This window comes from Globicephala melas, chromosome 10 (assembly GCF_963455315.2).
Source record: "Globicephala melas chromosome 10, mGloMel1.2, whole genome shotgun sequence".
NCBI lineage: Eukaryota > Metazoa > Chordata > Mammalia > Artiodactyla > Delphinidae > Globicephala > Globicephala melas.
The window spans coordinates 3,923,558-3,949,175 of NC_083323.1; the positions used below are offsets into that span (position 1 = coordinate 3,923,558).

A 25,618-nucleotide genomic window follows, 5' to 3' on the forward strand; every position below is an offset into this window, starting at 1 on the left:
AGGTAACATCAAGATGTGATATATCAAGAAACAGCAGTGAAGCATATTACTTAGTTACAGAAAAGCAACTACTAGAAGAAAGACCTGAGAGAGTGAATTGCAAAGTGTGGAGGGTGGAGCCAGAGAACTCACTCCCCCATTCTACACCTTCTGGCATTAAAAAAAAATACAGATTTATTATTTTGATGAATAAAAAATATAGGAAAGAAAAAAAAACATATGAATGGGGGTGGGGGAGTGAGTGAGAGGTAAGGAGGCAAGGTCAGGGAAATTAAATAATTGTTGGGAAAACCTGCCTGAGAGCAGGAGCTGAGAAACAGTGTGGAGGAGGAACATGGGGCGGATTTACTCTGTGATCTGTATTATGGCCCTATTTGCTCTGGCTGCTAGGGAGGCCAGGTTTTAATTTATGGCTCACATCTAAAAATTGAATCCCGAGGCTATAATACTTCTTCATTTCTGACCATTCAACCATCATTCTCCCTTTGCTCTCATATTTTGGTATGTGTCTCATATCTTGTTAAGTGTATTTTGTACGTCTTGAAAATCTAGTAGGTTTATAAACAAAAGTCCAAGGAGTTACTAGATGTACATAACATGAAACATGTAACATTTTGCCTCTTCTTGACAATTTAAAGGAGATTCTGGAAGCGTGCAATGCTTCATTAATTATCATTTAAAAAAAACATTTATCTATGTAGATTGTCCATCTATATTTTTTCAATTTATAATTCTGAGTAATTTCTCCACTACGTGAATATGTTACTGTGCTTTCTCTGTACGTGTTCTGTTCCCTCCCAGTGACTTACAAGGAGGCAGTTTAGGAAAGCAGCTAAGAATCAGGTACACACCAAGTTTAAATTCTGGGTCTGACCTTCAGGACAAGTCACTAAGGCTCTCTCAGTTTATCTTCTCACTTACAAATAGGGCGGATAAGGATAACAGTATCTGCTTCACAGTGTTGTCAGTAACTGCTTCACAGTGTTGTAATGTATGTAAATCCACAGTAAGGACTCAATAAACGTTGCCTGAAAGAAGTGAATGAATGAATGAATGAATATCCGGCAAGGAGGATGCCAACATAAAAGACTCTGTAAGCATGAGCCACATACAGCGTATCTGCAGAACTATGATGTGCTGTGTGCAACAGCCTTTTAATTTTTTGGTCTTTGCTAAAGGCCAAAGATTAGCAATAAAAACCTTTTCTCACTAGAAGGTCAATTCAGGGAATATAAAAGTAAAACTGGGTGAATTTCTTTGTTCGCAATAAATCATCTTTTTCATCAGGAAATGCAACACCTGCAGTTACACCTGAATGTTCTTTTACTGCTTTCCTGTGACAGAAAGCTTTCTTCTTTTTCCTTTCCTTTTTTGGGGCTAAAATATTTCAAAACTCTCTAATGAGCACAGCCTGTGGTGCCTGATCATAATGCAATGCAGTGAACCGACTCTGTTTTACCTTGAACAAAAAAGTCTTCTGAGGCTGTTTATTTGTCTTTCCCTGACTGAGCTTATAAGCTATCATGCTCTTTAAAATAGGAGATTTTCTTCTATTGCTAATCAGACAAATGACAGTATCTTTAGCACAAATAATAAGCATTTCTCAATCTACTTACTTTGAAACACATGATTTTCATCAGCTCCTTTTCTCTTCTTGACAGAAACCACAGTGAGCATTTTAAAAATAGAATTCCCCTCCTCCTCTGTCTCCCACAGGGTTACAGTCTCAAAGTCCTTGCAATGGCCTTATTCACCCCTGCCCCCCACCTACAACAGGCACAAGGCCACACAGTAGCCAGGGCAAGGGACTGGGCTGAGTTGGATTCTCACCAGGGAAGGTCTTGAAGTTAATCAGATTATCTCTCAAACTTAGCAGGCTGTACCCAGTCCCTGGCTCATCACTGTACTAGATCAGTTTCTGACAGGGCAAGACCTTGGCTGTGGAGTGGGGGGGAAGAAGCAAGTTCCCTGCAGAACACCTTCCAGAAGGGTGGTCAAGCCAGGTAAGGGCAAGAGCCAGAGCCCCCAGCATCACTAACAGAGGGTCGCAAGACCGTACCCAACCAAAACCAGAATCCGGAGCCCCTGAAACGTTTCTCCCCATTCCTGAGGTCTCAGAGGCCTCCAAACTAGTGTTAAAATGTTTCTTCCAGAGGACTGGATACCTCGAATCTCCACAGAAAAAAATGTAAGCTTCTTCACATTTACTCCAGGGACACATAGTGTTTGGAAAGGTGACATCAGTGACATGCAGCCAACACAGGGGCCATGCATGAGCTTTTGCCTCAGAGGCTTAAGGCACTCTGTAGTAGAAGGCTGGCTTAGAATGTCCTAGTCACCTCGAAAACTTGAGCCCACTACGCTGCACAGACCGCAGGAGTGACACTCCAGCCCCGAACCTTGAGAAAGTGGCTTAGTTCTTAGGAACGAGCCACCAAGAAAGCCAGCCAGCTGCCTCTTGAATGAATACCAGGCAAGGGCCTTGTTCCGCTAAGGCCCCCGAGGGTGAACTAACGCTTGTGAGTCACATCAAGGATACAGGGGTTTTTGTCATCGATGCTACAGCTGTCCAGGATCAGAGCAATGCCATCCAGCTCGTTCACCTACGAAGAACAGAGAAGACAAATTGACACGCTGAAACAGCCTGGGAGGGGCTGGAGATTATAGGTGATCTGTTGCTCCTTTTTTATTTCCTTACTCCCTGCTATAATTATACTGTTTGTGCAATTACCTGAAACACCTATATCAATCCAGAAATATTTAAAAACAAACATAAACAAAAAGTGATGCTTTTTCTTTTCACCCTTCCCCAAAAATGTTGGGCAACTGGACAGCCATATAAAAAAGTATAATTGGGATGAATTGGGAGATTAGCTTTGACATAAATACACTACCATGTGTAAAACAGATAGCTGGTGGGAACCTGCAGTACAGCACAGGGAGCTCAGCTCCGTGCTCTGTGACGACCTAGAGGGGTAGGATGGGGGTGGGGTGGGAGGGAGGTCCAAGAGGGAGGGGATATGTGTATGCATATGGCTGAAAAAGTTAGATCAAAAATAAAGAAAAAAAAGTATAATTAAACAACACTGCAAACCAACTATATTTCAATAAAATTTCTTTAAAACGTATAAAAGTGGATCTCTTCCTAATATTATTCACCAGGATAAACTACAAGTGAGTCTCAGTTTATTAGTAAGTGAATTCTTTTTCTAAGCCAGAAGCAGGGAAAACATTTCTAACTATAGCTCAAAATCCAGAAGCAATAGAGAAAGGTTTTAAAATTTCACTACATTTTTTAAAAGGCAAATTGAAAGCTGTAAAAGTTATCTGAAAGATGTCGCAGGCAAAGGGTTTTAATATATACAGAGCTTGTAGAAACTGAAAAAAGACCAACAATCCAACAGAAAAATGGATAAAACACATGAACATAAATGGCACAGAAAAAAAGAAATGCGGATGGACTGCAGAGATATCAGAATCTGCTCAACTGTGCTCCTAATAAGATGCAGGCAAATTATGATACCATTTCTCAGCTGCCAGAAGGGCAAATCATCACGTGTGACAACACATGCTGCTGGTAAGGTGACGGGAAACGGCACCCTCAGACACTGCTGGAGTGAATGCGAACTGGCACGATCCCTATGGTAAGGAACTGGACAATACGTAGCAAAGTCACATGTGTTATTTACTCTTTGGCCCAGTAATCCCATTTCTAGGATCAAAAATACAGTGTCACATGGAATTATGTTTGTACAAGGTTATTTACTTCAGCACAGCTTACACTTTTATAAGACTTCTATTGAGGTATAATTCACATACCATAAAACTCACCCATTTATATACAATTCAGCGGATTTTAGCATATTCCCAAAGCTGTCTCACTATCACCACTATCTTAGAACATTTTCATTACCCCCAAGAGAGTTTTTAAACTGGGCTGACAGGGCAAGACCTTGCCTCGTCAAGAGAGTTTTAAAGAGAGTTTTTAAACTCCATTCCCATCAGCAGTCACTCTTATTTCTTCCTCTCTCCAACCCTTAGCAACTACTAACCCACTTTCTGTATCTATGGGTCTGCCTATTCTGGGTGTTTCATACACATGGACTCATTCAGTATGTGACTGGCTTCTTTCACTTACCGTAATGCTTCCAAGGTTCATCTATGTTGAAGCATGTATCAGCACGCTGAATAATAATATTCTAATGTCTGCATATGTATTTCAGTTTCCATTCATCCACTGACACACATTCGAACTGTTTCAAACTTTTGGCTATTATGATAATGCTGTTACAATCTTTCATGTACCTATTTTTGAATGGATATATGTATTCAATTCTCTGGCTATATACCGAGGAGTGGAATTGTTTAGCCATATGGTAACTCTATATCTAACACTTTGAGGAACTGCTTGACTGGTTTTCAAAGTGGCTGCACCATCTTACATTCCACCAGCAATGTATGAGGGTTCCAATTTCGTTACATCCTTGGTAACACTGTCTTTTATTTTAGCCACCCTAGTGGATGTGAAGTGGTACGTCACTGTGGTTTTGATTTGCATTGCTCTGAGGAGTAATGATGTTGAATGTAGCACAATTTATAAGAAAAATCCTGTGAACAACTCAAGCATCCATCGATATAGGCTCGTTGAATAAACCATGATCACTAACGTAATGCTATGGAGATATCAGGATAGAATGGTAAGTGAAAAAAGCAGAGTGCAGAACAGGACTATATGTGAAGCTTTTGTGTAATAAAGGAGGAGAAACAGATGATTTTTTATATTAAAAAAATGAAGGGTTAAATAAAAAACTAATAATGGTTATTTACAGAGCAAAGCAGAGACTGAAGTGGACGAAACAGGAACGGAGGTGAGACCTCTGTGAATGTACCCGGTCGTACAATTTTGACTTTGGGATCCTGTATATGTTTTACGAAATTTTTGAAATTAAGTTTATAATACATGTAACTAGACTTACTGTGGTGATTATTTCACCATCTATACAAACACTGAATCATTATGTTGTACACCTGAAATTAACATACTGTTATATGTCGATTACAGCTCAATTCTGAAGAAATGAATTTATAAAGTTATAAAAACAGAAAATGGAAACAAATTAATCAGACAACATGTGGAACAAAGACAATTATTTCACAGAACTGAAACAGTATTTTGATGGGACGTCCCCAGGGAGCTGTGTCCTGAGCTCAGATGGAACTGCAGTCCCACAGCTGCATGAGGTCGTCTCAGCACCATTAACACTGGGATTAGCATTCTGAACCCTTATTCCTAGATCTAGTTTAAAGAAAATGGGTAATTTATGTCATTAGGAACCAAGATTCTTAGCATTAAAAAAGAAGTATCAAATCAAAGTAGTTTACATTTAAATTAGAAATACTAGCATGAACTCATGATACATTTTTCTCTTTTCTTTTTAAAAAATGTTTACTTCCTAGCTGTTTACTGAAAAGGCACAGAAGCAAAGACAAGCCAGTAGCAATGAACATTCCCAACATGACTTAAGGATTCTAAACACCATGGTCCAACTGAAAGAAACCAGATCTCCAGTTGGCTGTGATACACAGACTTGCTGAAGGCAGGAAAGAAGAGAAGAAATCTAATTCCTATAAATTTCCCGAGGCACTGGAAGGTGGTTAATGAACTGCTATTTAACAGACATCCAGCATCTACCAGGCAATGACGGACACTTAAATGATTTCCCTTAATTCTGACAATGCCAGGGTAAGTATTACTGGTTCCATTTTACAGATAAAGAAACTGAGGCTCAAAAGTTAGGTACCGTCCCCATGGTCACTTAACTAGTAAGTGCTTTTCAAAGTGAAGTCTGGAGAGCGCTGTCAGTCTGCAAGAAAGTGTGTGAAAGAGTGAGAAACTGTGCCAGCAATTTAACATACTTATGCTATGTTTGCTCAATCTTATAATAAAATTTGGGCTTGAATTTTCTATGTCTTAAAATTGTTTTTTGTTTTCTAGTAATTCATTTATATTATCTTTTATAAACATATTGGTCCAGGATGGTTTGGGGAAAAGATAGCTAGTTCTTCATCACAGATAGTCTGAGAAGCTTTGGCATGGAGGGTTAGCCCACTACTGAGGGTTGGACCTCGTGTTTTTGAGAGGCACAGAGGGAAACTTTATGGCCAAACTGGTAGTGGCCCCATCTGAGACTGTATCCAAAGCTTCTCCGTGCAACCCTCACACCCCCACTGGTCCAATAATCAGCCCTGCACCCACCCGCAGGATGAGGGTGCTAACCACGAAGGCTGCAAATGGGAGAGGAGGGCTCCTACCACATGCACTCGTCTCGGGGTGAAGCGGAGAGACCCAGGACAGGAGCCATGCCTGCTGCCCGGCACAGAGCACAAGAACAGCCGCGGACCCTCACCAGCTCCTTGCGAACGTGTGATCTAGACCCTTCTGGAACGTGGGTGCATCTCCACGCCAGAGGAGCTGGGTGTTTGATGTTGCTAGGGGACCACACAGCATGGGGCTCCCAGGGAAGGCCTCCCTGCAGAGGTGACCTTTAGCTCACGGTTGAGAAGAACGAACAGGAATTAAACACAGAAATAAAGGGGCTGTGGAGAACGCTCTGGGCAGGGGGAAGAGCACACGCAAGAGCTGGGGCATCAGAAGGAACATGTGGTGTTCCAGGAACCGGGAGGCGGCGGCGCAGGGATGAAGAGCGAGGGCTGCACAGCCGGTGCTGGGGGCAGAGTCTGGCCCTACAGCGCTTCTGAGCTGGTGGCTTTGGGCAAGTCATTTACCCTCTAAGACTTAGTTTTCTCCCCTGTCAAATGGGGATGATAGGACCTACTTCACAGGGTGACTGTGAGAATGGCACGGATTACTGTACTGACTAGCACTCAGTGAAGACTCAATACAGGGCCACAGGGGTGACGGCGTAGTTGGCAATTTCGTGCTGTGAACTGAAAGAAGTTCAGTTGGCTGGGGCAAGGAGTTCAGGGCTGGCTCCCGAGAAAAGCATGAGGAAAACTGGAGGATAACTTCCACAAAGCCGAGTCACAATTCGACTGTGTATGAGGCAAAACTGTAAATTTATTTTCAAAAACCACTTTTTTTTTGTAAGTGAGAAAGTATTAAGGATCTCTTATTCAGTGCAAGAAAAACATCTTGTTTTCGGTGTGGGGAGTAGACTTCTCAGATATGTTAAATGGGTAAAGGAAATAAAATCACAGGCTAAAAACTGACATTTTAAAGCAGGCAGTAAGGGTGAATTAAAGCGATCTTGAAAATCATGGTTACACTAGAGCCGTGCCTCAACTGAGGGTCTGCTTTCCTAAGATAAGTATTTCTCATTCACACCACTGCATTATGAAATGATATTAGATAATTTTTTATAGAAATTCATTAAATGTTGATAACATAAGTGAACTATTCTAGACAAGGACAGCAGTGGCATCATGACAAACACGCAATATACACTGAAGAGTGAACACAGGTTACGGTCACTGGGCAAAGAACCCCAGGATGCAACACCGCCAGGAGGAGTGACTGGTGCTCTGTGTCATCACCAAGCTCAAGCTTTACAAGTTCCTGCTGCCGCTGAGCTGCAGCACGGAGCTCCTGTCAGGAGAGGGGGAAACAATTAGGGAATTAACAAGTTTTCTTCTGCTCGTGCTTCCTAAAACAAGGGAGTTGTTTGTTTCTTTACCTAACACGTTGGGAACTGATTCTAGACCCACAATGAATGAGTCACAAGTTGTAGTTCCAACAAGGAGCCAAGCTCAGTCAACGCTTTCACGATGTAACACATCTCAACAAGGCAGTAAGTCTGGCTTAAACAAACTAACATTTAGCCTCTGGAAACAGAGTTGTAAATAGCAGGACAACTCAGTGATTTGCTACCTGTTCTCTCCACCGAAGCCAACAGTAATCTCAGAGAATGCACCCTGCAAGGTGTGTGGGCCCAACCCGAATTAATACCTAAGCTTCTTTAGGAAAATGTATTAGGTTGACCAAAAAGCAGAGCCTCAATTATTCTGTCTGCTCTCACACTGAACGCTAAATACAAAAATAAAAAAAACCTGAAGAAAGACAAGAGCACAATACCAATGCAGGACTGAATCTCCTGTTTAAACGCCCCATGAATCAACGTAACTAACATTTGGTGAAAATGTGTTCATAACACAGTGCCTCAAAACAAACGCACACACACAAAGATCAGCAGAGTCCTGTGCTGAAGCGAGCACACAACCAACATGGGTGTGGCAACGCTCGGACAAGACTCTAATCTACAGAGGAAGCCATTCTCAGAGGCCTGACGGCAACTCAGAAGGCTCGAAGCCCGAGGGGATGCAGGCGGATGCTGCATGAGGTGCACCATCTTGTATGAGATGTGGGCGTGCCCGCCCACCGGGTGAGACCAATTACCATCCCAAGCACACAGAGGAAAGAGGGATATTTTTGGAGGCAGACAGACCTACAAGAGAGTCCAGCTCAGCCCTCTAGCTGTGTAACCTGTGGAGGGTTCTGAGCTTCATGAAGTCTAGATTCTCTTATGCACAACAAGAGAGTGGTGCCCACCTCACAGGGTTAAAGTAAGGTTTACACAAGAAAGCATTCAGGACAGCACCCAGCACACAGGAAGGACACAGGAAATGGCAGCAGTCTGCAATGTTATTTTCACTTGGTTCTGAGGTTCTCTAGGATTCCTTCCACACTTGAAAAGGGCTGGACATGGTAATCCTTCACAGAGCACAAGCTGTTGTTCAGCAAAGTCTGAATATATGAACATACGTTTCTGCAATCACAGGAAATCTGGTAGGGATGGGTTGCTCTAAGCTAGTACTATGTTCTTGACTGTCTCATGAACTGGGTACACCTCTGGTTACTAATTTCCATCCATACTCCTCTGCTGGCTTTTGCCTTCCACAATCAACTCTAAGTCTCACAAAAATAAGTATTGTTTATCTCTGTGTTGCATTTATTTCCACGGTGTTCTGTGCAGCTTACTACTAGGCATTTCATGATTGAGTTGCTATGCCAGAGGAACAACTAAGGATGTTACCCAAGAAGCAACAAGAAAGCACACGACCTGCATTTCAGTCTTTCTCTAGGACTCAGAGCAAAAGCCTAGGCCAGAGGTTCACAACCTTGACTCCACGTTAGAATCACTTGGGGAGATTTCGAAAACAACCAATGCCGTGGTCCCAACCCCAGAACACATCAATCAGAATCTCTGGGAGCAAAGCCTGGACAGCAGTGTCTTTAGACAAACTCTTCGGGTGATTCCGACATGCAATGAGTTGCGCACTCCTGATTTACGCAAAGTCCAAGAGCACCTATCGAGGCAAACAAAGTCTGAGATCTGCTGCAAACCCTGAAAGAACTCCTAAAACAGAAGACACTGTCCTTCACACTTTTCCCCCGGGTGCTGTTTTCTTTACTTATGAAATAAACTTTGTTGAGATGTCCCCATTTACACACAGGGGACTGCAATTGCACCTGTGTAACCACAGACAAATCAGGATAGAGAACATTTCCATCACCCCAGAGAGTTCCTGTGCACCTCTACAATCACTGCTTTAGTAACCATCCATCTGCTTCCTGTCACTAGAGGTAGAACTTGTCTGTTCTATACTAATAAGACCACATCACAAGAACTCTTTTTCAATGTTTTTGAGATTCATCCATGTTGTTACATGTATCGGTAGTTTATTTTTATTTCTGATTATGAATATACCATTTATTTATCTATTCACATGTTGATGGACAGTTTTATCTGTAATGAATAGAGGTGCTATGAACACTATGTGTTCATGTCTTCTTGTGGACACGTGTTTTCATTTCTCCTGGGGTGATGTCTAAGAGTGGAATTGCTGGGTCATTTTTTTTTTTTGCGGTACACGGGCCTCTCACTGTTGTGGCCTCTCCTGCTGCGGAGCACAGGCTCCGGACGCGCAGGCTCAGTGGCCATGGCTCACGGGCCCAGCCGCTCCGCGGCATGTGGGATCCTCCCGGACCGGGGCACGAACCCGTGTCCCATGCATCGGCAGGCAGACTCTCAACCACTGCGCCACCAGGGAAGCCCTTGCTGGGTCATTTTTTAAGTCTATGTTCAACTTTATATAGAAACTGCCAAACTGTTTTCCACCACGATTGTACCATTTTACGTTCCCTCCAACAATGCAACTGAGTGACCCTGGATCCTTAACAACGCTTGGTACTGTCAGACTTTTTAGGTGACATCGTATTGTGGGTTTTGTTTGCATTTTCGTGATGACTGATGTGTAGCATCTTCTCAGGTGCTTATGGGCCATTTCTGTATCTTTTTTATGAGGTGTTGTTCAAATATTTTGCCCATTTTACTACCTGGGCTACTCTTTCTTGTTGAGTTGTAGGAGTTCTTCACATAATTTGGATATGGGTGAGTCCTATGCCAGATATAAGCACTGTAGATATTTTCTCCTAGTCTGTGACTTGCCTTTTCAGTTTCTTAATAGTGTGTTTCAAAGAGTATAACTTTTAAATTTAGGTGAAGAACAATTTATCAAAATATTTTTCATGATTAGTGCTTTTTGTGTCCTAAGAAATTATGGTTTTCTTCAACACATCCACAATGTTTTCTTCTATAGGTTTTATAATTCTAGCTTTCATATTTCCATTATAAATCAACTTTTGAGTTTAGTGCAAGATAAAGGTCAAGGTTCTTCTTTTTCCCCCATAAGGATGTACAATTGTTCCAATATCATTTGTTGAAAAGACTAGCTTTTCCCCATTCACTCTATATTTGGACTCTATTTTATATTGGACTTTCTATACATCTACCTATATTTATGCTAATACTACGCTGCTTTAATTAGCCTCCTAGTAAGTCATGAAAGAAGAAGCACAATCCTCTAATTCTGTTTTTTGAAATTGCTTTGGCTATTGTATTAGTGTCCTAAGGCTGCTGTAACAAAGTACCAGAAACCGAGTGGCTTAAATAACAAAATTTATTCTCTCACAGTTCCGCAGGCTAGAAGTCTGAGATCAAGGTGCTGGCAGGATTGGTTCCTTCCACGGGCTATGAAGGAGGATCTGTTCCATGCCTCACTCTGAACGTCTGGTGGTGTGCTGACCACCTTTGATGTTCTCTGGCTAGTAGATCTCTGCCTTCACCTTCACGTGGCTTCTTCCTCCTCTTCTTCTTTATTGAACTATATCTGACTTACAGTATTGTGTTAGTTTCAGATATACAGAAAAGTGATTTGGTTCTCTATTTTTCAGATTCTTTTCCATTATAGGTTATTACAAAATATTGAATATACTTCCCTGTGCTATATAGTAAATCCTTGTTGTTTATCTATTTTATATATAGTACTTTGTACCTGCTAATTCCAAACTCCTAATTTATTGCTGCCCCCCCGCCGCCCCGCTTTCCCCTTTGGTAACCAAAAGTTTGTTTTTCTGTCTACGAGTCTGTTTCTGTTCTGTAAATAAATTCATTTGTATTATTTTTTGGATTCCACATATACATGTTATCATCTAATATTTGTCTTTCTCTGCCTGACTTACTTAGTATGATAATCCCTAGGTCTAGCCACGTTGCTTCAAATGGCAATATTTCATTCTTTTTTATGGCTGAGTAATATTCCATTGTATATATGTATGCCACATCTTCTTATCCATTCATCTGTTAATGGACACTTAGGTTGCTTCCACGTCTTAGCTATTGTGAATACTGCTGCTATGAACACTGGGGTGCATGTATCTTTTCAAATTAGAGTTTTCATCTTTTCTGGATATATGCCCAGGAGTGGGATTGCTGGATCATATGGTAATTCTATTTTTAGTTTTCTAAGGAACCTCCATACTGGTTTCCACAGTGGCTGCACCAATTTATATTCCCACCAACAGTGGAGGAGGGTTCCCTTTTCTTCAGCACTTATTATTTGTAGACTTTGTGACGACAGACATTCTGACTGGTGTGAGGTGATACCTCATTCTAGTTTTGATTTGCATTTCTCTAATAATTAGAGATGCGGAGCACCTTTTCATATGCCTATTGACCATCTGTATACAGTCTTCTTTGGCGAAAAGTCTATTTAGGTCTTCTGCCCATCTTTTAATAGGGTTGTTTTTTGCTGTTGAGTTGTATGAGCTGTCTATTTTGGAAATTAAGCCCTTGTCAGTCAGATCGTTTGCAAATGTTTTCTCCCAGTAGGAAGGCTGTCTTTTCTTTTTGTTTATGGTTTCCTTTGCTATGCAAAAGGAAACGTTTATACATTTGATTATATGTTTATACGTTTGATTAGGTCTCACTTGTTTATTTTTGCTTTTATTTCTTTTGTCTTGGGAGACTGACCTAAGAAAACATTACCATGATTTTACTGAGATTTGTTTTATGGTCCAGTGTATGGTCTGCCTTGGTGAATGTTCCATGTGTACTGTAAAGAATATGTATTCAGCTGTTGGGTGCAGGGCTCTATAAACTTTAATTGGTCAAGTTCATTGATCAGTGTTCAAGTTTCTGTATTACTCCTGAGTTTCTCCTTGTTCTAGAATTTATTAAGAGTGCTGAAATCTTCAATTATGATTATAGATCTATTTCTCCTTTCAGTTCTTACTCTGATGTAGAAATATAAACTGAATGGCATACTGCAGTTGTGAAAGGTCTTTGGAGCACTCTGCCTCTAGAAAACAAAGAGGGGTTAGAATGGTGTGAAAAAGTGGTTCAGTCTCAGGACTGCCTGGTGGTGCAATGGCTAAGGCTCCTCGCTCCCAATGCGGGGCCCAGGCTCCACCCCTGCTCGGGGAACTAGATCCCACATGCATGCCGCAACTAAGGAGCCTGGAGCCGCAACTAAGGAGCCTGCGAGCCGCAACTAGGGAACCCGCCAGCCTCAACTAAGACAAGGTACAACCAGAAAAAAGAAAAAAAAAAAAAGTGGTTCAGTCTTACTACCAGAACAGAAGCAGTGGATGAAGGGAAAACAAAAGAAAGCAACAGCAGATTTAGATTAAGGAAAAGTAATTTTGTTTACTTGGGGGTGGGGAGAGCAACAGTTAAAATCATAAAGGACAGATTACCCCGATATAAAGTGGGAAATAATCATCTAGACAGTCAGGATAGAAAGATCTAAAGGGAACTGAAAATGTAGCCAGTCCTAACTGCTCCTAAGCTGACTTTTAGAAGAGGGATCGGTATTTTAGTTGCTACCAGAACAGAAACTGTGACTGGAGCCCTACAAAACCCAGGAGAGGGTGCTGGGAGAAGCATGCTTCTGGCTTCCTGGAATTACTCACACAAAGGAGAGCAGGACCCAGGAAATTAGTGAAGAGACTGCTCCCAAATGTCATAGGCCACTAACTGTCACAGACTAACCGAAATGCTGGTGAAACAGAAACTAAGATGCTCTACACCCACCGCTTTCCCATAGCTACCACAGAGCTCCTGCTACCTGACAACAAGCACTAAGTGCTGCTTTCTACGGACACACTTTTGCTCCGGGTAACGATCAGAAGACTGGGAATTGGCTTGTTTCCTGACTTTGGTGTGTGTGGGGAGCCAGTGCATGATAAGCCTGTACCCTGTTAACGCTTTTTAGAAGTGAGGCATATCAGAGGTTTAGTATTGGGGTTCACGAAACCCCAAGACACCAACCCAGGCTGCAGCTGTTAAAAGAATCCTGACCCCATGCAGGAGTTAGGAGCCCCTCCAGCTGGGATTAAGCAGAATAAGAAATTCAGAGGATACATTTTGGACTTTAATTTCTTTGAATTTTAACTCACATGGGCAGAGAATTTGACTTTAATGTCTTTGGACTTTAATTTAAAATGAAATGTAATCTTTGGATTTTAGTATCTCCCTGGGAATCTGATAATGAGATAGAATTAATATTCAAATATAGAGTATCTCCTGTGGGCATTTTATTATTACAGTGTATTTAGGCTTTCACTGGAGTCCCTTAATATGGAATGAATTTTCTGCCTTGAGGTCAAAGTGATTTTGGAGTTAATTTGATTCATGTATTGGTCTGACCCACTTAAGAGTCTTCTGGGGGCAAAATCTCCACTCCCTACCAGGAGTCCAGGAGAGAAAAAGGAGTATGGTTGGTATAGGCAAGAGTGGCCTTACAGAGGTGGGAGCAGAAAGGTCCTGGCAAACTTAAGCTTCTCTCCAAAGAAAGGACACACCTCTGGCCCAATACATTAGCAGAGTAACCACAAAAGCAAACAAGAATGCTGAGAGGTGCAGAAGATTCTTCTCTCTTTATGCTGTGGAGAGAGCTGAATTAACATAATATTCCTTGGCTTCTCGAGGCCTGTGACTGGCTCCTTCCCAGGGTAGTGACAATCAGATTACTGAGTCTGGTTGTATTAAGTCCACAGTATAGACAACAGCTACTTGTTTGATGGTCTGATTCTTTCATTAGACACTGGGGTCTTCAACTGCATGAAGCAGCTTTCATTCATTCTTGCATCCCTTGCCTTGTCCTTAGATGTCAATTTGCTGAAAAAAATACATGTGTGTGAAGGAGGCAAAACAGCTCTTAGGCCTGATCCCATCCACACGTCCATCAGCATACAGGTGATCAGGGTCCCTGTGCTCATGAAACTTAACAGACAGAGGCAGACAGATGGACAGCTGCGGGAGAGGGAGAGAGTGCATGGGCAAGAAGTAAGTAAACAAATTAAAAAGTATGTTTACAGATTATGGTAATTCCTAATGATCAACTAGAGCGTGGCAGAGGGGGCAGCATTTCAGAAAGGGTGACTTTTCTACAAGATGGTGACATGTGAACTGAGACCTGTGTCATAAATATGGGGCAGATGCTCAAAGATTTCGAGGGAACCAGAAGTACACCGACTCGCGGGTGAAAAGGGTTGAGCATAACTGACTCATGGAAAGGAAGCCGGCATGGCTGCGTGCAGGGAGATGGTACAATGGTAGGAGATGAGGATGGAGAGGGAGCAGTAGACCCTATGGAGTGGTGGCTCCTCTGCAGTCCCTGGAGTATAAGTGTCATCTGGGCCCTTGTTCTTGTTCTTTTTTTTTTTTTTTTAACATCTTTATTGGAGTATAATTGCTTTACAATGGTGTGTTAGTCTCTGCTTTATAACAAAGTGAATCAGTTATACATATACATATGTTCTCATATCTCTTCCCTCTTGCGTCTCCCTCCCTCCCACCCTCCTTGGTGGTCACAAAGCACGGAGCTGATCTCCCTGTGCTATGCGGCTGCTTCCCACTAGCTACCTATTTTACCTTTGGTAGTGTATGTGTGTCCATGCCACTCTCTCACTCTGTCCCAGCTTACCCTTCCCTCTCCCCATATCCTCAAGTCCATTCTCTAGTAGGTCTGTGTCTTTATTCCCAGCTTACCCCTACGTTCTTCATGACCTTTTTTTTTTTTTTCTTAGATTCCATATATATGTGTTAGGATACGGTATTTGTTTTTCTCTTTCTGACTTACTTCACTCTGTATGACAGACTCTAGGCCCTTGTTCTTTAGAAACGCAAATCATCAGGTCCCACCCCAGACCTACAGAATGGGAAACTCTGCGGTTAGGGCTCAGCAGACAGTGTTTCTTCTAGACTGGTGGTTGGTAAGAGAAAGATGACTCAAAGCTTCTAAGTTTCTGCTGAGCTGGATGGGGGTGGTGTCATTTACTGAGATAGAGGAGAAAAGACGTGGGGAGGAGCTGGGGGAACTGCGAGCACAATGTGGGACAGGTTAGGGGTGAGGTGCCTGGAGCGTCCAAGGGAATGTCGCCAGCAGTTACATCCTCTGTGTTTCATACACAGAGAACGTGAGCAGTTCTGTAACCTACCGTGGAGCCTAGGGGGCGGGTTTGGGCTTGAGAGGTACTTTGGGGTCATCTGCACACAGATGGTCTTTGAGGCCTGGGAACTGGGTCTCCCAGGGGGGTGGGTGCAGAGAGCTAAGGGCAAATGTAAGCACTCATTCCCAGTGGATTAATTTGTAAGCAATATGAACTTTTTTTTTCCTGGAAGGAGATAACCAATAACTGAAAATGCACAGTGGTAAGATTTCCTTTAAAAGTTAAAGTGATCATCAGATTATCTGCCCACTGATAATTTTTCAGGGTAACTTCTTTTAGAAGCTTATTTCCACGGGGGGTGGGGTGGGATGAACTGGGAGATTGGGATTGACATCTATACACTAATATGTATAAAACAGGTAACTAGTAAGAACCTGCTGTATAAAAAAATTTTTTAAAAGATTTCATTATATTGCTATAAACAAAAATATAATAAAACATGCTGCAATTATCTTTAAAAAAAAAAGCTTATTTCCAAAACAAATTATACTGTTGACTGTGAAATATACAAATTTCTTATCTTGTTCTGTTAAAATTACATAGTATTCATAGATATACATAAAATATTTTAATCCCAACCTACTCATTTTGTCCCAGTCTGAGCCACGAGAAGACCAAAGACGAACTTGATGAGAAGTTCAACTTTAAGAAGATTGATGGACAGCATTCCCATGAAGTGAGTCTATCGAGTGCCCAAGGTAAGAAGCTGTCAGTCCTCGGAATGGACGCTGGGAGGTGGGAGGGAAAGCACCAGTGCAGGGCTGAGAAGGCCATGGCAGGGAGGCAGCGAGGGCCGAGGTGCCCAGACTTGTTCAGAGGCTGCAGCCCACAGCTAACCCTGCCGCCCCCCCCAGACACTGCAAGGCGGAACGCTCTAGAAAAGAAGAGCACATGAAAAAGAAAAGCATGTAACAGCTGTTACAGCAGGTATACTCAGAAAAGGGTTCAGAGAGAAGAGTGATACTGCAGTTCCACAGTGAAGCCCAATGGGGTACAGCAGCAGTGCTCTGAAAGCATTTATGGAAAAACAAAGAAGCTGTTCAAGGACAGTAATACTGACTCTTAAAATGTCCAGAAGTACAAAGAACAATGTGAGTAATAAAAATATTTAAGTTCAACCATCAAATTCCAGGAAGATTAACAACTTGCTTTTCTTCGGCAAACATCTGCATCTGAATTCAGTGCAATTTTCTCATGAATTCTTCAGCCAGCAGATAAAATATTTGTTTAAATAATGAATGAAATTAACTGGTTTTAAAGAAGCTTACTGTATTCTGCTTACAAGACTGAAAGAAGAGCAACTGTTTTAAGTGAGAAGGAAGTGCGGCACGCATGGTGGAAACTCAGTAACTATCTAATGAACGAACGCTGAAGCACACAAAGCATCTGCTTCCACGCTGACCAGTCACGAAGCAACCAGAAACCTCAGGGCTGGATGTCAGAGAGGTATTTTCAACTGACTTGGAACATAAGACATCTCCAAGTGTTTGGTCCAGGAGAATGAGGGTCAGAGGCTGACAAGGAGGCCCCTCCAGCAGGACGGCGCCCCTCCCTCGGCACAGCACTGCCCCGACTCCCAGCCCCTGCGACCTGACAGGGGCGGTGGCAGGAGAGCGGGAGCAGGACCCAAGCACTGCCACCCTCTCTGCTACGTGAACCTTGGCCTCATGCGGAAGACAGGCAAAAAGCTCTCCTACGAAGTGTCATCAAGTAGGTGGTGAGAAAAGAGCGTCTTGCACAACACCTGGCTTCTAGGAAGTGTTCAAGAAAATGCTAGATATGAACATCATCTTCTTTATTTATCCTCCTACTTATGGCATTTTTGTTGCATTCTTTGTAAAGAACTTCAGACTAGCTGAAGAATGAGGAAAAAAAAGTATAAGCACAGTGTTATTTTTCCATTACTGGAGTTTAAGCAAAACGTCAAAAGCTGACCAGGGAAATATGTGAAGAGCTAGATGAAAGACCTCTGTTTTTAAGCAGAAGCAGGGGAAAATATGAATCAGGAAATGCATTTCTCTCTACTGTACTTGAGTGCACGTGACTTCAAGCCCCACTCCATTTAGCAGCCTCCTTACAGTACACAAGACACGACTCGAGAAAGCAGTCGTACTAGAAAGGGATCGGGAAACCGTGTCAGTGGCAGAGGAAACAAAGCAGCTCAGAAAAGCTGTCTTGGCACATGTGCACCAACACGCACAGCTACGTTTGGAACAAAAATAACCCATAGAGCAAGTTTTTTAAAATATGCATTCCACCCCTGCTACTTGGGGTATAATTCCGACCCATAACGCATCGTCTACCGTGTCACACTTCAGTGCTTGAACAAACAGAATTCTGTCCTGAACACATTCAGTTTTTAATGTTTAACCCAGAGACAGAATCTCAACTGCTCCTTGTATTAGGATGAGCTCCTTGCCACTAATAAACATAGCCTCGGAAACTGTTTATCAACTGGCCAATTGTGTTTAAAAAAAAAAAACAACTTGCTGAGAGCCTAAGCCTCCAGCCAGTGCTGGGAGTCTGGGAGTCACGGTACACACTGGCACAGATCCGCCCTTGGAAGGAGTATCATGAATGAGTAAGAACAGCTCTGAGAACAGAAGGGGGGCCCTGCTCTGAGGTGTTCGGCCTCTGGGCAGAGGCAGGAATGAAGCCCACAGGTGAACTGGTGGGCAAGGGGGGCGGCCAACATCCTGCCCTTCTCTCCCCTGCCTGCCAACCATGAATCCTGACTGACTGCCTGACACCGTCACAGCCTCTGAAGGCATCACGTGGAAGGCCCACTGTCACCTTTCAGAAGCAGACTACCAGGAGGGGATGTGTCTATGAATGAAGATACCTCATTCCAGAAACACGCCTATCGTTAGAAACATTGTTCGCTCTGCTAGAGAACGGGAATGGAAAAGAGGAAGGACACCTATACCAAATCTCTCCTTATCTGCCAACATTTTACGTGCAAAAATGTGGTGCTCGTAAGAGCTTTGCAAGGTAGGAATCAGACAGATAAGGAAAATGAGATTTCTAAGGGTTAATCAACTTGTTCACAGTCACAGAGTGAGTGGCAAAACCCAGGTTTGTTAAATTTTAAAATTCAAGCTTTCTTCAATTGCACCCTACAAATTTCAGGAGGATATATACTTCAGGTCTTCGGAAAAGAGATGATGACTGAAATAACATTAAATACGCTGGAAAAATCCCAAGAATACAGTTGAGAGTGCTCCGGATAGAGAAAGGGGGAGGAAGGGGCCAGCGAGGCGGGCCGGGACCGCTGGGGGCAGGCCCCTGCCCGGAAGCAGTCAGGAACAACGGGACTGGCACGTTGCCGGCCTCAGGAGACCCAGGAAGAGGCCTCTGGTGCCAAACCCGAACCGTCCCGAGCAGCAGGAAAGGACTGGCCATTCCTCCAGTCCCCCAGGAATCTCACTATTAGCCTGAACAGGAAAGTCACACTTCATTTTCAGGTCCCTTCTCCACGACTCATTTCCCTGTTTGTTAATACGCGAGCACTTGAAAACCTTTTAATCTGCAACTACTTATTCATTTGACAAAAATTTAAAAGATAGCTACTTTCTGACAGATTCTGTGTTGGGGACTAAGGGGTGAATGAGACACGTTTGCTGCCCTGACTAAATTCCGGGTGGGAGTGGGGAGAAGGGACTAGCAAAGCCCGCCATCAGTACCCAGAGCGGGAGGAGACATGAAGTGCCATGGGCGTGCAGAGGAGGGGCACACCTAACCCTGCTCGGAAGGCCCTGAAGGCCAAGCTCACGGGCTTCCATTTCATCCTTAAGGCAATACCAAGATTTTACATAGAGATCTGTGTTTCAGAACACGTACACATTTTATTTTAAAATTTAACCTACTACAATGAAGTGCACAATTCCTAAGCGTGACAGCTTTTAGAAGCTCTACATATGTCTGCACATGTGCAACCACGACCCAGATCGAGGCAGAGAACACCCCAGCGCCCTGCCAGCTGATAAGCCCTCACAGTAACTGGCACTCTAGTCTCCATCACCCCAGATGATTATTTCTGCCGCTTCTGGAATCTGGGGTAGATGGAGTCATACGGTACGCATTCTCCCGTGTCTGGTTTCCTTTACAAACCCACCTCTGCACCTCATGGTGGCTTGCCACCTTCACTGTTGTGTATTATTGCACGGGATTAACATACCATGGTGTACTACCCATTCTATTAGTGAGAGACGCCTGGGCTCTCTCCAGTTTTTGGCTATTACGAATAAAGCTACGATGAACATTCATGTACATGACTCTGGGTAAACACAGCACTCAATTCTACTGGGTACATTACCCAGGTAATTGCTAGCTTAGGAAAACATAAGATATTTAGCAAAAAGACTATCTTGTTATGCTTCTATTGAAAATGTTGGTTGATGTAACCTGGACTAAGGTAAGGCAAGTGGATTTCGGTCATTAAGAATAAAAGACTGGGCTTCCCTGGTGGCACAGTGGTTGAGAGTCCGCCTGCAGATGCAGGGGACACGGGTTCGTGCCCCGGTCCGGGAAGACCCCACATGCCGCGGAGCGGCTGGGCCCGTGAGCCATGGCCGCTGAGCCTGCGCGTCCGGAGCCTGTGCTCAGCAACGGGAGAGGCCACAACAGTGAGAGGCCCGCATACCGCAAAAAAAAAAAAAAAGAATAAAAGACTGAAAACAAGACCCCTCAAGAGGACAGATGGGCAACTGGGATCATAAACACTCCAGAGAGCTGGGACAGTCACTGTCTATAAAGCTGAACGAAGGAAACATGACCCCAGTCTTGACTCTCCTGAATCTGTAGGTTTGGTGTGTCAAATTTGGGAAACTGTTTCTTTGAACACTTTTTCAGCCCTACCTTCTTTCTTCTCTCCTCCTGGGACTTTGATGACAGAATGTCAGACCGTTATTAGAGTCCTACATGTCCCTGACAATTTTCTTCCAGTCTATTTTCTTTCTGTTGTTCAGACTGGACCCTTTATATTCTATCCTCAGGTCACTGATTTTTTTCCTCTGTCCTTTCCGTTGTGCTACCAAACCAGTCCAATGAGTTTTTTCACTTTATTTTGGGTTGTTATATTTTTCAGTCCTAAAATTTCCATCTGGATTTTCTTTATATCTTCTCTTTCTCTGCTGAGATTTTCTACTTCTTCATTTGCGTCAATTGTTTGTAACTGCTCATTGAAGCACTTTCACGAATGCTGCTTGCAAACCCTCGTTAGGTAACTCTAACGCCTGTGTCATCGAGGTGCTGGCATCTGCAGACTGCCTTTTCTCATTCAAGTTGGGATCTTCCTGGTTCTTCGTGTAATGCATGATTTTTCACTGTACTCTAAACATTTGGGGTATACTGCTGAGACTGTGGGTCTTAAGTGTTTCTCCTGTTTTAGCTGGTCTCCTCGTAACACCACGAGAGTGAGGGCTGTGGGGAGCGGCCTCCTGCTGCTGCCACGTGAGGGCGAAGGTCCAGGTCCCCCCTCAGCCTCCTCCCTGCTGGGCAGAAGGAAACCATAGTTTTATACCTACTGCTCCCGAACAGGTGGGAGCTCCAGTTCCCCACGTGGCCTCCACTGACAGCACGCTTGGGCCGCGAGAAAGGGTGCCTTGTTACATGGAGCAGAGATGGAAGTGCAGTCTTCTCTGACCCCAGCCAGCGGGGGGATGGGGGAACCTCATTACATTTGGGTGAAGGTTTAAGTCCAGACTCCCCACTCGGCCCTTCCCGATGGGGTGCAGGGGGCTACGTTTTTTTTCCGTGGTGCTTGTCTGAAGTAGGGCGGTTACAGTCTAAAAGTTTGTCTTGCTAAATTGCCCCTTTCTCGTCCTTTGGGTAGAAAGAGCACGCTTCTCTCCTGGGGGCTTTTTTGGTCTGCACCCGTGTTTCTGGATCGACAGCTTCTCTCACATCCAGTCTGAGAAACATGGGGCAAAAAGAGAACCCAGAGAATGCACCATCGGGCCGTCCCTGGAGTCCTGAGGCCCCTAGGCAGGCTGCCCTCTTCTCCACCTTCTGAGTCTCCCTATGCTTGTTTTATATACAATGCCCAGGGTTTCTAGCCCGACTTAGCAGAAGGAATACAGAGAAGTGCACCTACACCATCTTGATCCAGAACTGAAAGTGCAATTCCCAACACACTGCTCTTAAGGTGCCAAAGGACTTCCATTAGGAGATAAAGAAGGAAGTCACTGACCAAGTGCAAACAAAAATGACTGCAGTTAGTATCTACTAAGTGTCTGCCCAGCACTGTTCACGTTACATCAACTATCCGTCCTAATCCTCCCAAAAGCCTGAGGTAGGACGTCCTGTTGTCCCTTCTTGCTGAGAGGAACAGGCTCCACAACATGGCCAGGGTTTGGACCTGAATCCAGCTGACTCTGGAACCAGAGCTCCTAACCACCACACTACCTACTTGAACACGTTTCACCACGAGAAACCCTCTAAAATAGGCAGGAAGGAGGCCTTCACTCACACTGTGCTCTCTGCCTTCAAAACGTACGATGCAAAAACAGGCTAAAAATCAGCAGTTCAAAATTGTACTGTCTTTTTACGTAGATAAGACTTCTTAGTTGGAATTTCATAAATCTGGAATACTGCAGATATTATAAGTCACTGATACTATTAACCGTGTGTGTGTGTGTATACATTTTTTTAAACCTTATATTTTTAAGGGCAATGACTCCTGATTGGTAAAATCACTGGAGTATACTCTTCCATTTTACTTCAAGTCATTTTTCAAAAGCATATTACTAATTACTCTAAAAATGGAAGTTCCAGAGAAATGGCATGTTTTCAAATAAAGTATAGATGATTTCTTCTCTTTGTATTCTCAAAAAGCGTACATGAATTTTATTTGGTCTCTGCCAAATCACACACCACAAACTACAGATTCCAAGTCTTAGTCTGTACATCTGTAATTATACAAGGCAATCCTGAATTGGTCATCTCCCATCATATATGCTTTTAGGTATAAACATTTCCTACAGAGTTATTTGCAAAAGGAAGAGCTTTATAGGAAAAAGGATCTGCATAAACAGATCTGCATAATCCTGCATAAACATCACAGAAAAACAACAGAGCTGCCTACTAAGAACCTGCAATCACTATCGGGGGTCCCAGCCACCTCCCTATAGCAAGTCTAGTTTGGGAAAGCTCCCAGCTGTGGAGGTTTCCTTCTTTTCCACCTTAAAAGAACAAAACCAAGTAACGCAGCTTTCTGTCTTCCAGTCCATCTCTAGTCTTCTGAATTTTACTCTGGAATCGTAAAATGTGGGAACTGGAAAGTGACTTAGGTAATTATGTGGCCCATCAAAATTATACCCCACCTACAGATGAGGATTATGAAAGGAAGTCATCTTGATTAAGAAGATGAGGAAACTGACAACTTCTCAAGAAGGGCAGGGCCCTGTTATTCCAATATTATGTGTTCTGTACTTAGAACATGAAGAACCAAAGGCGTCACGTCATTACGTGAAGGAACAAGTAGCAGTTTCTAGCAGGAGAGAAAAACAATGCAAAGCTTTCTACTTTGGGGAATCTGGTTAAAGAGAAAAGTCACAAATCACATAATTAAAGCTGAAAAGGACCTGGAAAAATTTGGTCCAATCTTCTTACTTTACAAATGAGAAAATTCGCAAAATTATTTTCCCGAAATCATACAATCAGGGGCTTCCAGGTCCTCTGCCACTATGAATTCATTCCACTCATCAATTATCTCTATCCCACCCCGCCCCCCATACATGCCTGAGTACTAAGATGTAAAACACTCAGGGCCAAGGACCTTGTGTGCAAACACCGATTTGATTAGATTACCAATATTTAAGTATATAAAGAAACTAGAATCGATTTCATATTTTTAAATATTAATCTTCAGTCTTAAAACACAGTCACCACTTCAAAGAATATTAGCCTATGCTTATCCTTACATTCCCGAGTGCTTCTTCTCCCTACTCCTAGATTCAAAGAACTTCAGAAGTCCAAAGGATCTTATGTCTAACGAGAATTGAAAAGATGGAATGAGCATAAAATTCCAGGAGTTAATTCCAAGTTCCATAAATAAATATTAAGAGACCAGAGGTATCAGATGTTTTGCTTTTCCTGCTCTCATCTTCTCCATCTGCACAGTCCTCTGTACCACGAACAACCTAGGCACTTCACATTGCTCTGAACTGGGACCTCAGTGACACTACTTTACTGACTTAGTGGAGATTACACATAGTTTCTTATGAGCTATTCTCTCTCTGTATGGGGTAACGAATGGTATACTCCTATTTACTTTTACTTATTCACTCTTTCAGTAAAAACATTAGAGACAGTAAACATGGAATTCCAAGGGTTCCAACCCTGAGCTGAGGTTCTACTTTGTTTTAACATTAACAATCCTACACTTAGCATAACAATAACAGCAGCGAAACTGAGCACATGCCAAGGAATGTTCTAAATGTGCTTTTACAAGCCTTAATTCATCTAATCCTCCCTGAGGGGTATTATTATCCTCACTGAGTAGGTGTCATTGGAACGTAAGCTCCACGAGGGCAGGTATGTGGGTCTCTTGTGTTCACTGCTGCATTTCCTGAGCCTAGAACAATGCCTGACTCATAGCAAGCACATAATATTCACTGAATGGATGGATAAATAGTATTTATAGAGGAAAACCAGAAGGTACGAAGAGGTTACAGAACATGATTATGGTCATGGATATTGAGTAGCACGGCTGAGACTCAAACCATGATTTTTTTATTGCATTATATCAGGAGCCAGCAAACTTTTCCGGTAAACAGCCAGAAAATAAACAGTTTGGGTTTTGCAAGCCATACTGTGGTCTCTGTCACAACTACCCAACTGTGCTGGTGTAGCATGTGAGCAGCCAAGACAACACGAAAGGAGGGAACATGGCTGGTGTCTCGATAAAACTTTACTGACAAAAACAGACCCACAGGCTGTAGTTTGCCAGCCCCAGCATTAACTCCTCACAATAATCAACTAAGGTACACTAATCAGAACTGGAGACTCAGCTACTGAGGGCTTCGTCCAAGGTCACCAGTGGATCTGAAAGTTCACGCTCTTTCTATTAAGCCTCATGGTCTCCATGCGGATCCACCGTGTATTCAGAACTTGCTTTGGCACTTTTATGCTACAAGCAGAACATCCACTCTCTTTTGCATCTTGAAATTAGACCCATGACCTTAGCAGGTTGCTGGAGCTTAAGCGCACAGGCAGGTGTGGAGGGGTGTGTGCAAGTGCACACACACAGTTAATCCAAAATCTGTTTTCACAAGAAAATCTGACCTTACATTAAGTACCGTGATGTGGAAACAATGCAAAAACTCCATCTGGAAGACAGGCAGGGCACAGGATAGGCTATTTTTGTTCTCACAAGGAAAACAGCCTAACCAAAACTAAACACTAACCTGGTTACACGTGAGGCTGAACATAGCTGAATGCATTAATCATCAGACAGGATAATAAAGGGAAATATGCAAGCTCTCTCCCAACTGTTTACCACTTATATTTTTCTTGGAACAGAAACGCATTTTATATATTATATGAACCTGTAAAAAACACATACCTGGTAAAATAGTTAAACACATACTCTGTAAGAAGAGTATTAAAACATGAAATGTTCCATCATCATAAAAGAATTTTGAGTTCACGAAGGTTTAAACACCCACCCAACTCCAGCTATGGTAACAAGTATGTAATAAAAACTAAACTGCACTTTATGCTAACTGGATAATCTTGATCACTACAGGCTTCTCAGTATGTAGCAAAGTATGACAAACTCCTCCTTAAAGCTGGCTGATCTCAGTA

General features: G+C 42.9%; 1 protein-coding gene across 1 annotated transcript in view; it reads right to left on the reverse strand.

The window, feature by feature from the left end:
* Nucleotides 1–25,618, reverse strand: part of ATXN10 (ataxin 10) — a 150,512-nt gene that overhangs the window by 25,172 nt on the left and 99,722 nt on the right. The window contains exon 10 of the mRNA XM_030855647.2: nucleotides 2,540–2,603. Within this exon, the coding sequence (XP_030711507.1) occupies nucleotides 2,540–2,603 (64 nt within the window). The remainder of the gene's footprint in view (nucleotides 1–2,539; nucleotides 2,604–25,618) is intronic.